The sequence below is a fragment of the Bidens hawaiensis genome, unplaced genomic scaffold (assembly GCF_021521415.1).
Source record: "Bidens hawaiensis isolate Kalapana, Puna unplaced genomic scaffold, B.hawaiensis_p1.1 tig00004525_1, whole genome shotgun sequence".
NCBI classification, from domain to species: Eukaryota; Viridiplantae; Streptophyta; class Magnoliopsida; order Asterales; family Asteraceae; genus Bidens; species Bidens hawaiensis.
The window spans coordinates 1,677,685-1,693,278 of record NW_027491273.1 but is presented as its reverse complement, the minus strand read 5'-3'; the positions used below and the strand labels follow the sequence as shown (position 1 = coordinate 1,693,278).

The 15,594-nt window shown below is 32.6% G+C and overlaps 1 protein-coding gene across 1 annotated transcript; it reads left to right on the top strand.

Moving 5' to 3' along the window:
* Positions 1-3,626: 3,626 nt before the first annotated feature.
* On the top strand, positions 3,627-9,640 carry LOC143626830 (uncharacterized). Its single transcript, XM_077096788.1, has 11 exons — positions 3,627-3,664; positions 3,747-3,847; positions 5,736-5,793; positions 6,361-6,404; positions 6,483-6,563; positions 6,653-6,723; positions 6,809-6,919; positions 8,636-8,718; positions 8,815-9,031; positions 9,176-9,259; positions 9,542-9,640. Exons 2-11 carry the CDS (start codon positions 3,752-3,754, stop codon positions 9,609-9,611), a joined length of 915 nt encoding a protein of 304 aa, XP_076952903.1. The 5' UTR covers positions 3,627-3,664; positions 3,747-3,751; the 3' UTR covers positions 9,612-9,640.
* Positions 9,641-15,594: the final 5,954 nt, after the last annotated feature.

Here is a 15,594-nt window from a genome sequence, read left to right as displayed (position 1 = left end):
ATGCTTTTAACGGGTTAAAAGGCCCACAGATTAATTATGTATTAATATTACTAATTGATTTGTTATTAATTATGGATTAACCCATTTCCTTTTGGTGAGTTGGAGTGAAAGAGAGAAAAATGAGTGATGTGGTGTTTTTGTGGCGTTAAGAGAGGTTAGAGTATGCCCGATGGCCTAAACTGAAGTTTTAGGGTCTTTGATCGGAAGAGGATACGAATCAATTGATTAAATCTTAACTCGAAACGGTGCTCCAAATGGCTTATTTTTATTAATTGAAAGTTTAAACACCCGAATTGTAGCACCGTTTTGTCGGTTGGAGCACCATTTCAACGTAAGCTTTGCATAGATTGGCTCGTGTCATTTCGATCAAAAACCCTAAAACATCAATTTGAAATTAGAAAAAAAAAACAAAAAACGAAACTCAACAGGAGAAAGTCCAATGAAAGCAATTAGTATGAAAGGTGAGACCGGTGGCAGCTATTTTACGAGTTGGGATTATTATGAAAATGTGATTATTAAAATCCAATTTGCCGTTAAACCCCTATTTTTTCGCAGGTCAAAGTCAACCAAACCTCCTGTTTTTTAAACTTAAGTCTTCACCTCAACTACTTGGTCGGGGACAATTTGCAAAACATATTATGTTAGAACTTAGAAACCTATTACGATCCCAATGAGCTTTAGCTCTACCAGTATAGAAGAGAAAGTGAGTATTTGAGCCGGTGACCGTAAGGTTTCAAGTTCAAATCTGATCCCAACTCTGTTGTACCGTGGCGGGTCTTTGGACAGTGGGTTTTCTATGGAACATGATGTGGTGGCCTGTTATATTTAAGGAGTGAAATAAGATAGGTGGGAAAACAAATTTTTGGTTTACATAATCATAACACATAACGCAACTAGTTGCTTATTTATTAGGTATAGATTTTTGTCATCATTAATTTGTTAACATTACTAGGGTTAGTTTCAAATAAGAAGTTTGATTTTTCAAAGAAGGTTAGGAATGAGGGTATTTTAGTCTAACACTTTAATATCAAAACTCACTTACATAAAACCCAATTACATCTTCACTCATCTCCTACAACCATCACCACTCCACCGCCCACCGCCACCACCTCGCCGGAAAAGTCCGGAAAAACACTATGAAAAACACAATGGAAAAAAACACAATAAAAAAAACACAATAAAAAACACAATTGTATGACACAATGTAAAAAACACAATGAAAAAAAACACAAACGAAAAATACTATTGTATAACACAATTTTGTAAAACAAAAATTGATAAAACACAATTTGTAAAAAATCCACTAATTTTTTTTTATTTTATATTACAATATGGTACTCATATAAAAGATAAAAAGACACTCGTTATTATGGTGAATTTGTTTTTCAATAAAAACATCATAAAAAAAGTTATGGACGTTTAAAAATGATGGGGGAATTTGGCATGTGTTTTACATGTGGAAAGAGAAAGTCAACAAATGTGTTATTCTTTTTATACCCTTTCTCTTATTTTCACACTTGAATTTCCCTAAACTAATGTTATCCCTCCATGTTCAAAATCAATGGACAAAATTACTTCTTATCCTTCCTACAAAAACTATACTTTTTATTATAACCTAACCCAACATTATTATTCACCTTCTAAATTTTTGTATATAGTATATGATTGATGATTTAACCTTCATTATATATCTTTTTTTCTAATTTCATTTTATAATTACTAGTTTTTATAATATTAAGTATTTGTTCGTTTAGTAAATTTTCGTTGCGTTTTCTTTACTCTCTCTGTCATTGTCTTTCTTGTGACTTTTTATGGTGACTTAATGAACTCTAATAGATTGGGTGGTGTTGTTACCTTTAACATCCCACCCTTTTCACATGTATTTTTTGATTGGACCCCTAATTAATTCACATAAACACGAAGGCAAATTTCCCCTTTATCTTGTTAATAAACTAGTGTAATTTGTTTACAGTTGAAATCAATTTTATTTTATTTTGCAAGTTGTAAATATAACTATGTTATGTATGAGTGAGAGGTTAAATAAAAGAAGTGAAGAATACAGAACGAGTGTCAAATAATTATACACGTGACATTGAATAGTTACTTATTTATTAAGTATAAAAAATCAGCCGCATCGTATTTGTAATCCTACTATCAGTATTGAAAAAGATGTTTTATTTTATTGTTTATACTTTCAATTTCATATCTTATTCAATAAACAATTTACATATACATATATATATACAACTTTTTTACACTCACATTCACTATTCATTTTTAATGCATTAAATAATTGTACATTAGGCTTGCTCATTTGTACAGCATCTAATTTTAATTTTCTTCCCCTATACTTAAGATTTTTTAATTTTCTTAGCCTACCCTTTAATAAGTTTTCATTTCTTCTCTAGGCTTAGGTGGTTATTTGCATCTTTTAATTTTCATTTTCTTTACTATTATTATTAACACGTCGTAATTGTTCGGTTTAACAATCTCGCCGCAACGCACGGGTTCTAAAATCACTTTTTATTACGTGAGTGTTTGCTAGAACAATTTTGACGTTTCTTTTTTTCAAGGTTTAAACCTCATAAACGCGCTTACTACTACTACTACTACTACTACTACTATTATTATTATTATCATCATGTCGCAGCTGTTCGGTTTAACGATATCGCAGGAACGCACGGGTTCTAAAAGCTCTTTTTATCAGGCATGAGTTCTCTAGGACGTTTGGACGCTACATTTTTCAAGAATTGACTCCACACAACATACGAGTACATAAAACTAGTTTTACCAATTTAATTTTTCTTCAATAACTTACGTTTATTAACTTTTAAAGAAAAAACCCAAATTCACAACCACGTTTACTCTTTTTTTTTGCTCGCCATTTCCATTATAACTTTTATTTAAAACCACGTTACATACACGCGTACCAATATCATATCATGTCATACCATACCATATAGGAGTGTAAACGAGATGAGCCTGAGCTCGGCTCTTTTAATTTACACAGAGCTCAAGCTCGAGATCGACGCTCTATTTTCAAAGCTTGACCTCGGCTTGTAAGCAGATTCTCAAGCTCGAACTCGGCTCTTTTACTATTTATTAATTATTTTTTATATAATTATAATTATTTTTATATATTTTTTCTATTATAATTTTATGTATAAAAAATATATATTATTTAGTTACTTTTATTTATTTTTTCATAACATTATATATATCAATTAATTATTATTTAATATACAATTTAAAAGATTATATAAATGACAGACTCGTTTACACTCACCAGCCGGCTCGACTTCGATAAGTGAAGCCCCGACTCAGGCTCGGTTACTAAACGAGCCTACTTTTAGAGCTCGAGCTCGACTCGATCAAGTTTTTAACAAACCGATCTCAAGCAGCTAAGCTCTTTTGCCACTGAATCCACACCAATCCCTGTGCTTACTTTCTGGACGTAGGGCTGCAAAGTGCAAACCAAAGTTCACCTCTCGAGCTCAATCCATGGCGTCAGTTCGAATGATAGGCACGTATCTTCTTCTATTCATTTCAATTTCTCTCAATATACATATATATAAACCCTAACTGCTTACTAAAAGTCAATAATTATGTATTGCCTGTTTCAATTCCAATTCAAATCAAGCAGACATTGCCGTTAACTTCACAGGTTAGGTTACTTCTTACTTCATTTCACACCAAATCACATTAAACAGATTTAAATTTTATTTAAATATAGTTTTATTACACAGATGGCATGTTTAAAGGCGTGTATAACGGAAAACAATGTCACTTGCCTGATATTGCAGCTGTTTTAGCTAGGGCTTGGACCGCTGGAGTTGACCGAATTATCGTAAGCTTTGCTTCTCATTGTTGCAAATTAGCTAGGGTATGCAAAGTCGGTTCGGTTTGGTTAAGGTCCTTACGAATTGTGTAATATTTTTTTAAATGACGATTAACGTTATAGCAATACACATAGCAAATACACATAGCAAAATCATAGTATTAGTTTTGCGGTATTAATGTTTTATATAGAGGGCGCAATAAGTTTTTTGGTTTTATATTTTTGAAAAATATGTATGTAAAAAGTTTATATATAAAGTTAGTGTGAACGTATATGTTTGATTCCAACATACACGCCGCATATGTTATGCGGCGTGTATGTTATACGCCGCATAACATATGCGCCGTGTATGTTTGTATATATATATATAGGATTGCTTGTTTCTTGTATTGTAAGAACTAAGAATTCATTATGAGATAATAAAATTTTCTCTCTATGCTTTCTTTCTCATTTATTTCCGTGTCATCGTTTTATACATTTTATACGATTAAGTTAGTGCCCTTGGAAAAAACATGACCGGGGGGGAGTCTGGGTCGCCCTTGCCTGGGGTCGGTTAACCATCAGTTATGGGTCGGTTTTAGTTAAGCTTGGTTAATTGTCCAATGCACTTTTTTTCTTTTGTTCTACTTGAAAATTGTTCAGTTATGTATTCTAATAATGTTTATATGGAGGGCGCGATAAGTTTTTAGGTTTTATATTTTTGAAAAATATATATGTAAAAAGTTTATAAATAAAGTTATCGCCCTTGGAAAAAAGTGCCCCCGGGAGTCCGGCTCGCCCTTGTCTGGGGTCGGTTAACCCTCAGTTATGGGTCGGTTTTGGTTAATTGTCCAATGCACTTTTTTTCTTTTATTCTACTTGAAAATTGTTCAGCGATGTATTCTAATAATGTTTATATAGAGGGCGCAATAAGTTTTTAGGTTCTGTATTTTTGAAAAATATATATGTAAAAAGTTTATATATAAAGTTAGTGCCCCTGGAAAAAACATGCCCCCGGGAGTCCAGTTCGCCCTTGCCTGGGGTCGGTTAACCCTCAGTTATGGGTTTGTTTTGGTTAAGTTTGGTTAATTGTCCAATGTACTTTTTTTCTTTTGCTCTGCTTGAAAGTTGTTTAGTTATGTATTCTAATAATGTTTATATAGAGGGCGCAATAACTTTTTGGTTTTATATATTTGAAAAATATATATGTAAAAAGTTTATATATAAAGTTAGTGCCCCTGGAAAAAAGTGCCCCAGGGAGTCTGGTTCACCCTTGCCTGGGGTCGGTTAACCCTCAGTTATGGGTCGGTTTTGGTTAAGTTTGGTTAATTGTCCATTGTACTTTTTTTCTTTTGTTCTGCTTGAAAATTGTTCGGTTATATATTCTAATAATGTTTATATAGAGGGCGCAATAAGTTTTTAGGTTTTATAGTTTTGAAAAATATATATGTAAAAAGTTTATATATAAAGTTAGTGCCCATGGGATTGTCCAATGTCCTTTTTTTCTTTTGTTCTACTTGAAAATTGTTCAGTTATATATTCTAAGCTCGGTTATGAAGTTTCGAAGCTGATATATGCCGGTTTCAAACTTGTTTATGGTGTTGCAAGTTATGTTATAAATTGTTGCAACACCAATTAAATGTTCGAAGCTAGAAATGCAGATATAAAAAATTTCGAGGTATTAAATTTAGAAAAACACAAACATACAAGTTCGGTTCGGTTAAAGTCGGTTTACGATGACACATTAACTGTAACCATAACCAATTGGACGGTTAATCAGATTAACTTAACCATAACCGTCGGTTTTATTCGGTTATGGCTAATTTCGGTTAATGGTTCGTTTTTCATGTATCGTTTGGTTTTTGTTCACCCTAATTAGGTCAAAATAGTTCAATTGAGGTGATCTTTTTTGGTTCAGGTCACAGGTGGATCACTTGAGGAGTCAAAGGAAGCTTTAGCTATTGCTGAAACTGATGGTCAGTCTACGTGTGTGGCCTACGGCTGTACATAAAATCAAAACAACCGATCCGAAACCAGAAAACCGAATCAAAACAAAAACCAACGGTTTGATTTTATGTTTTTGTGAAAACCGAACTTACGGTTCAGATTTGGTTTTGCATGTCAATAAAAACTGAATTGAATTTTTGGATTTTCTCTTTTTTATTTTTTAAGTTTAATATATTTATAAGAACTTATTAAATATGTAACTCAAATATTTTAGCCCTAATGTATATTATTAGTTAGTTATTAATTAACCAAATAATTTACGCCCAAGAACATTATTTTGGGTCAATTTTTATTTTTCGGCCGAAAATTTTCAAGCTCAAATGGCAATACCTAAAAAACTGAAATCGACCGAACTGAAAACCCAAAAACTGAAACCGAACGGTTTTCAAAAACCAAAGTTTCGGTTATTGGTTCGGTTTTAGCCCGAACCGAACCGTGCACACTTTTAGTATATTTTACCAATTTCATAGTATTTGATTAATAATTGAATTTGTTTTATAAAATATTTGTCCTTAAGAGTGCAATGTTTGTTGCAGCAAGGCTATTTTGTACAGTTGGAGTGCACCCGACACGATGCAATGTGTGTATAACCTTGTTAACGTCTGTTGGTAATCATGTAAAGTTATTGTGTTTATGATTCTTTTTAATCTGGTTTCAGGAGTTTGATGAGAGTGGAGATCCAGAAAAGCATTTTCAGGCGCTTTTGTCATTGGCTAAAGAAGGAGTTGAGAAAGGGAAGGTAAGATTTATAAAAAATATGATGCTGAATAGTTTTTAAAGTTTTTAAATTGGAAGAAATTGTTAATGAATTTTTGTGTTTTTTCAAAGGTAGTGGCAATTGGTGAATGCGGATTGGATTATGACAGGACTCATTTTTGTTCACCGGATATTCAAAAGAAGTATGTGCTGCTTGAAGCGTTTATATAAAAATTGGCACGTTTGGGCTATTGTTTATTTTTTTTTTGCATACATTGTTATTATTAGGTACTTTGAGAGGCAATTTGAGTTAGCAGATATCTTGAAGCTTCCGATGTTTCTTCATATGCGAGCAGCTGCTGGGGATTTCTGCGACATTCTTGAGCAAAACAAGCACAGGTATTGATGTGTGATTCATACGACTACTAATAAGATATGTTTTAAAGTTATAAAAAGAAATCAATTGGCACTCAATCAGTATGCATATATATATATATATTTTTAACAGCCAAAACATTTTATTAAAAAGTTGCCCCTTTACAAGTTACACAACACAACACAAAACAAAATCTTCTCTCTCCTCTGAGCATAAAACATAGAACAAAAATATTCACTCAGGCCGTTTACCGTTCAAGTGATCTAAATTTTTTTGACATGGCTAGTGTTCTAGATATCACATTGAATAAATTACAAACATGTGCGCAGCTCAAACTCACTCAAAGTCTAGCTTCTAACTCTAAAGTTGTTATCCATGTTTGGATCACACCATCTCAAAAGTCAAAACATGCATTCAATACAGGTGTTTACTGGGTGGGGTATTGGGGTTTGGATATTGGTTTAGGAAATATTCATGCGATACGTGTCCTTCTCCCAGTATCCGTTCATTATCGGTCCATTTCTCGAACGCACACACGAGACCATCTTTTCTTATGGCTAGGGCATCATGGCATATATTCAAAGATGTTTATCTCTCAAACTTGGTTTAAAATGCGCGCATCAGGAGTGCATAATGCGCAATGTGCACGATGCGGTGATGAGATCACATAAGCTGCAGCGATGCAATGCGATTCCATGATGCGCATGTGATGCAGTATTGCAGCCAATGCGCTTTGATGCGTCGAGTCAGACGGTTGACCTATACAGCACAACAAACATACCCACTATAATCCCACTCATACCAGAGCTATTGGTAGGGTGTGGGACGGTGTTGTGGGGGCAAGCATTAGAGAGGTTGTTCCTGCTGAGACACTCAGACACACGACTCTAAAAGAAACCCTTTAAAAATGATTTTACGCATACAATAGTGAATGTAGTGTGTAGAGTGTAGCGACCAATACTTGAATAAATTAGGCCATAGACAGTTTAGTATATTATATATAAATATTTTTTTGGGTATGTTTTTTAATACGAACGCCTCACATACGTGATGCATGTGCATCGCTCATCGGATTTTGGGATCAAAACGAGTCAGAGCACAAATCGCTTACCAGGCTTTTAGTAGCAATTCACAAAAATATCTTCTTCTACATATCCCAATCCGGATCATTAAACCGTTCCTGCATATATTCACTCATTTGTGAGCAGGTTGTAAACTCTATATTCTTCAATTTGAATCTCCTGCCTCATTCTCTCACAATCTGATCTTCCATTTTAAACCCACATATCACATTTTTATTCAAATTGGTCTTAAACCTGAATACCTGATGAAACCTCAAAGCATCTTAATATTCTTCAATTTCTTTCAGTGTTCATCCTTTACTCGAGTTTCCTTTGTTTTTTCAACTTACACGAACCTATGTAGCATATTAGTAGTTTTGAATCATAATAAAGATATCTGAGGCACATTCTCGACATTTGTATTTTTATATTCACGCTCAAGTTCTAGAAATATGTGTTTGTGTTTACTGTATCTTATAAGAGTTAAGCTGTCATTAGATTTGTTTACTTAAACGAAGAAAACCGAAACTTTTTAGGAAGATTGAAATTTATATAATCCATGGTTTGTTCCCTCTTAATCAAGTAACAAGATGGAAAAACAATAAATGTTACGAATTTTTTATTAATGCATTATATAAAAAATGGAATTTGGTTAAATATTCTTTTATTACGTGACAGGTTCTGTGGTGGAGTTGCTCACTCGTTTACTGGCACTCCTAAAGACCGTGATAAGCTTTTGGCATTTAGTAATCTCTTTATAGGTCAATATCCTTCTATGTTGTTACTTATAAGTTGTATCCTCGTTTCCAATAATGTACGGTTATCTTATTTTCATATCTCATTTCTTTTTATAACAGGTATAAACGGGTGCTCTTTGAAAACTTCCGAAAACCTTGATGCTTTAAAGGGTATCCCGGTTGATAGAATGATGATCGAGACAGATTCTCCTTATTGTGAGATAAAAAACACCCATGCTGGAAAGAATTTCATAAAATCCACGTGGCCGTCTAAGAAGAAAGAAAAGTATGACCAGGATTGCCTGGTCAAAGGTCGGAACGAACCATGTTTAGTTCGGTAAGTGCATTTCCATAATTATATTGCTTTAATAAACATAATTAACATATTACAAACTTCAATAATTGTGTTTATTATATTGCTTTTATAATCATAATAAACACATTATTTATTTGTGTATTTATAACATATAATAATCTTCAGGCAAGTACTTGAGGTTGTGGGTGGGTGTAAAGGTGTTGCTGATATAAACCAACTGAGCAAAACACTATACCACAATACATGCAGGTAATTTCGTCTTTTAGCATTAAGGTTACTTTTGTCATTTCACATGCACTTAGTTGGAAAATACTAACGGCCCGTCCATTCCAACGGCTATCCGTGTTACACTTTAGAAATATTGGTCAAACTGCAAGCACAATCCGAGTAATTAAGTCTTTGTTTTGTAAAGCATTTGGTTCAACCCTATAATTTTAAGGGTTGAAATTACTACTTTGTCCGCGGAATTGAAACCGATTCACCAAATCCGTTGAGTTAATTATTAAAATTCGTTTGTTTGTTTACACGCAGGGTTTTCTTTCCTCATGACTTGGATTCTGCAGCAGATGCTATTCTTTCCGGTGTTCAAGCATCCAAGTAATGTGATTTACAGTTGTTTTTAAAGATATGATTCCTCATATTTTGTTGATTACACTTTAATGTGCATATAATTATTGAGATTATATGCATGCTAACAAACCATGTAGTGAGTGTCTATTTAGAACCCTTTTGGTTTTTTAACCTTTTTCTTTTGCAAAGCAACACCAAACCAATTTAAAAAAGTAAGTAAACCAGATAGGATTACATTTCAACAAAAAATCGAGTTCATAAGTGGATAAGCATGCAACCTATAGAGGCGGCAATAAAAAACTAGTTAAAAGTGACACGTCATTATCATATAGACAGGAAGCCATTAACTAACTAACCAACTATTTAACTAGTTTGTGAAGTAAAAAAAACAAAAAAAAAATGATTGCAGCATCGTGGGTGGACCCCACTTGATTTAGCCCTCTCTTGGTCCAGGGTCCAGGTATTGTCTCTAAAAACCATACCCTATGCATCGGGTTCGGGTTGGGTATAGAACGGGTATTCTAAAACCGGGTATTTGAATACGCTATTTCCGGGTATTGAAAAAAACTCTATTTTCTGGTTTTTTTGGGTTTTTTTCCAGGTATTTTCGGGTATAGATTAGATTTTTTAAGGGGTTGCACCTTTTAGGTGTATTTTTCGGGTATAGACCACGGGTTGGGTATAAAAAACCCAGTTCTGGGTTCTGGTTTTTTGTGCACCTCATTTGTCATTGGTTAACATAGGCTAAAGTGGAGCGGGCGCCGGCTCACAACACCCAGCCTAATTGTTTATTTAACATAAACTGACAAAATAATCAAGCTAAACATTCATGATTAAGTAATACCTCTAAAATACATATTTGTAGATATTAAAGTGATATTATTAAAAAATATAACCAGATTATATAAAATTCCAAGATATCCAATGTTTGCTACCACAAAAATGGCCCCATATGATATGGATACCAAAACAAAATCCAACAAAAGAAACCCTTTTTGGTGATTATAATTTGCACTAATAAATTCCATTAATGAAAGTAAACTTATATATTAATAAAATATAATTAAAAGGGAAGCCTTGGTGCTTAAAGTACCACTTGTAAGTTGTACACATCTCCATTTTCTTCCCTGGCCACATGTCATATATGTAAATATTTGTCGCTTTATAGTGTTAGTGGAAGATGATCAAGTTAAACTTTTAATTGCTACAACCAAAACTCAACCTTTGACCAGCATGTAACAGTTTTTTTTTTTTTTTTGGAAATTGAAAATAAATAATGTTGTCTTTGCTGATAATAATCTCACTTTTAAAAATTTTTACTACCAACGGTCCAACTATTTTTGTCTCAATAGTCCTCCGTTAAAAAACACTTAACGTCGTCAACTTTTTTCAAGTTTCAAACCGATGTTTAAGGCTTTTGATCGGAAGAAGGATACGAGTCGATTGATGTAAAACTTATCTCGAAACGGTGATCCACACGACGAAACAGTTTTTCAATTCGGGTGTTTGAATTTGAAATTAATGATTATCAAGCCATTTGAATCATCGTTTCGAGATAAGTTTTACATCAGTCGACCTGTATCTTTCTTCCGATCAAACGCCCTAAAACATCGGTTTGAAACTCGGAAAAAAAACTTAACGACGTTAAGTGTTTTTTAACGGGGGACCATTGAGAGAAAAATAGTTGAAAGGTTATACCGTTGGCAGTGATTTTTAAATATGGGATTATTATTGGTCAATACAAAAAATATGGGATCATTTATTTACCTTTTCGTAAGTGGTTGATGGTTTTTATCTTATAAATTTATAATAGGCAAAGTGTAGATTTAGTAATAGATTAATTTAGTTGGGTTAGTCGGTTTTTTCTCACCTGTCAGCAGATGAAACATGACGATCATTCATTGTGACCATTTATAACTAGAGCACGAAAATACTATATAAGCATTTGTACATAATGTATTAAATGTGATGCATAAGATATGTATGTACGCAGCACGCTTCTCTGTTTTTCTTTTCCACTAATCTGATTATTATACACCGCATACAAATATTTACGTGACTCTTACGGTTCTCCGTTTAATATAGTTTATGTATTCGTACGTATAATAGAATAATAAGTCGTATGCCGGAATCTATATTGTTTATGCCTCGTTGTGGTTTCTTTGGTTGGGTTGCTCATCTAATCAAAATCACAACTTTGATTAGACTATATAGACCATGACTCGATATAGTTAGTTGGATCTCAAAATCCTAATTAAGTAATAAATAAAACCCACATACTTATCTACGAATCTAATTAAGTATCATATATTAAATATAAATTAAATACAAATCGTTTAATTTATCACTAATTGATTTAATTATAAAATACTTCTAAAGTATACGTGGGCAGATATAATCTAAAAGCTTTTGTCTTTTGTTTCTTTCCGTCTTACAAGATTTGCCCAAATCTTTCATGACCCTATATGTAAAAACAATTGTCTTTCTTTTAATGACGAACGGGGGCTAGACCCAATGAAAAAGTTGTTAGGGGATTCGATCTCATGAGACCTAATCCACCTAGTAGTGCTTCACCTACGCTTAAACCCAAAAATATGGCACATAAGTGGGATTAGAACTCGTGACGTCAAACTGAAGAAACTTTTAAGTGAACCGAAAGTAAAACTCCTAACCACTCCATCAAACTGTAAAAATAAATGATTAACATAAAATGTCCCTGCACTCGGAGTAAAGAAAAACTAATATCTACATAAATTATACAAATGCTTTCTTTTATATCTATGCAGTAAAAGAAACCATATTTTCTTTTTACAACGGAAATTCTAATAATCTGGCATTTATCCTTTTTCCGTTACTTCACAATTTTACGAATTTCATCCTTACATACGAAACCTCACCATAAATTGGTTGTGAGTGCATTCACCCGCCTTTCAAGACTTTCGATTCTTAACCAAATTCGACGTCGATGTGCCATTTATGCTCTGTCGTTGTCGATACGCATTTATGTGGTATTTGAAATAAAATTCAGCTTATACAATAATCCAAATATATTAAAATTCCATGTTCCTTATGGTAGTGAAAAAATCTATGATTGAAAGAAGTTAAAACAGGACCGTATGGTTGTTTAACCATGTGGAAATGTTTGTGGATTTTGGTCCCAAAAAGTTGTTAACTGTTCATGCTGGTCAAAGGTTGAGTTTTGGTCCATGGACCATGTTGTTCACTCTACAACCAAATGTTTGTGGATTTTGGTCCATGGGACCTTTTTGCTTTTCTAGTAAAACCTTCAATCATTTATTCATCTTTGCATTATGAGTATATTTATAATAATGAATTTAATTAATATTCAGTAAAACTGAGAAATTTCTTTTATCGTCGTTAAAAGTCAGAAATTCTCAATCTTGAGTTCTTACGGGAATTTGCAGAAGTAAAAGATGAGAAAATATACCGTTCGAAGTTTTTGTATCGATTAGATGTCATAAGATGCATAACCCTCATATGTTTGTGCATGCGACGTCTTTACGGACGCGTAATATCTCACTTTCGCGAGCAAAAGAGGCACTCCACTATTAGTTAGTTAAGTTTTCATTTATTTATTTGGAGTTTGTTTAACTTAATATTTATAGATAAGGTTGAAGAGGGAATGAGGAAAGATAGATGCAAAGTTGGAGCTCATCTTTTTTTTCCATTTTTAATGGGGACAATGATCTAATTATAATTGAACTTCCACTTTTGAATCATCACTTTTAAATTTGAAGTAATGATAACTGGGTTTACCTACATTGTTAAGCAATGGAAATTGGAAAATATTATTCTTCTCAAAGTTTGATTAGGAAAAAAGCAGGGTGAATAATGAAGTGCATCAATTATTTGAATTAAAATTAAACAAAACTAAAATTTAAATAGAATCAAATTTGATTAATGCGTTACATTCAGTTTTCTAGTTTCCAAATTGGGTTAACAAATTAGTGATTTTCAAAACGATCCATCCCAAACATCCAAATTCAGATTAATATATGAGAAAATTAACGTACAGATTAAATTCGCGTACTAACTGTAAGAATTAAGTGGTATAATTATACTATACTGTAATTATACTACATTATAATTACACTATGTTGTATTAATAGCTAGGATAAAAACTCGTGTATTACACGGGCCTGAATAATTTAATAAAATGAAATAAAGCAAAAAATTAAATATTACATAAAAAACGTAAGGTTAGAGTTCACATATATCTAAATATATTTCCTTGCAAAAGATAAAATAAAAAGATAAAAATATGATGTGACAACAATATTATTCCTCATATTTTGGACGGGAAAAAGTAAAATGGATGAATATTAGATTGACACATGGCATAAAAATGAATTTCTTTATTATATAGGATAGATACACTACTTGATTCTCACAGTTAGCACACTAATTTAATTTGTATTTGATCAAAGCCATATACACACCCACACATATTGGCTACGTATGTTTTGAGCGTTAGGTTCCTGTGTAACACCACAAGATTAACAAAATTAAGAACTCAAAAGTTCACACAGCTCAATAATAATAGCCAACAAGGCATCAAACATTTTTTCGACGCCTCACAACGGCAACTCGTCAATCGCCCCTCTCGATGTTGATATCTTTGCGACTTGAATCACCCTCTGGTATGGAAATGTTTTTATCTTTGGTTGTGCATTGTGTTATCTCTAACAATGCTGCACCAAGTATGAAAAACACATTGCTTATGTTATTTTTATTTTTTATTTTTGTTTATGATTAACATTATTTTGTCCAAGTAACTATGTGTGGATGCATATATGCGTTAAGTCTATAAAATCTAAGGCTTTGATAAATTAGAAAACCCAATTCTGAAACTCATAGCAAATCCCACATTGCCTGGGATTTGCTTCTCTCATAGCAAAAAGCGGCTCCAAATAAGGCATCAGGCGCCCCTCTCTTTCTCTTATCCCCTCTCATAGAACCCGTTTTATGGCGTTCCTCCTTGAAGACGCTCTCTATATTGACCTCCGTCTCTTCCTCTCTCCTACATGTGAGCCAAAAGATGTTTTATAACCGCACATTGCAAATCCTCTAAAGCGTTAAAAGTTTTATATGTTGTGTTAAGTTACTCTTTTACAAGTTTGTATGAAATTCGGGAAAACAATAACATTGGCTTCTTATATGCTTAACCAACATATGGTACCTAACACAGTAGCAAAATCACAACTTCCAAATTGATTGATTATAGCAAGATTTACTTTTATGTTTGATAATTAAGGAACTATAAGAAAACAATAATATTACAAGTTAAGGTTAAAGTACAGAGGGAGACAAAAATAAAAAGTGTTAGAAGTATTTATGATTAAAAAAACCCTTTAAAAAAATCAAGAAAAATTATAAACAATCATAACTCAAAATATAAATAAAAAACTAAAATGTTTCCCACGTCTTTTTCGTTCAGAGAGAGAGAGAAGACACAACGACGAAAATAAACAAAAACACAATGATAATTAAAAAAGAAAGACATGATAGACCACAAAATATAACACAATGCCGAGCAAAATATAACACAATGCCGAGCAAAATATAACACAATGTTGAGTAATATAATACAATATCAAGAAAAAAGTGCAGAATGTCAAGGAAAAAAGACACAATCAATGACGAAAATAAACAAAAAACACAATGATAAATGAAAAGGAGTAATGATTTATTTTCTTAACATTGCGTGTTTTTTTTAACGAGGACGAATGAGGAAACATTTTATTTTTTTTGTTTTTGATTTATATTTTAAATTATGATTTTTTATTATCTTTTTTGAGGTTTTTTAGAACAAAAATCCTTCTCATACTTCTTATTTTTATCCTCTTTATTTGTCCCTAAGATTACATACCCTCATTAATAATATTAATAATAATAATAATAATAAAAATAAAGTTTGATAAGGAGAGTATTAATCTTGACGATAAAAATAAGTTATGCCGGCTATTAGGATTCACCCTAGGACCATAATATGT

Excerpts from the sequence above, each read along its gene's own strand:
- LOC143626830 (XM_077096788.1), top strand. The coding sequence starts at position 3,752 with ATGTTTAAAGGCGTGTATAACGGAAAACAATGTCACTTGCCTGATATT. Across the intron at positions 6,724-6,808 it reads TCACCGGATATTCAAAAGAA|GTACTTTGAGAGGCAATTTG; the intron begins GTATGTGCTGCT and ends TGTTATTATTAG. Across the intron at positions 9,260-9,541 it reads CTATACCACAATACATGCAG|GGTTTTCTTTCCTCATGACT; the intron begins GTAATTTCGTCT and ends GTTTACACGCAG.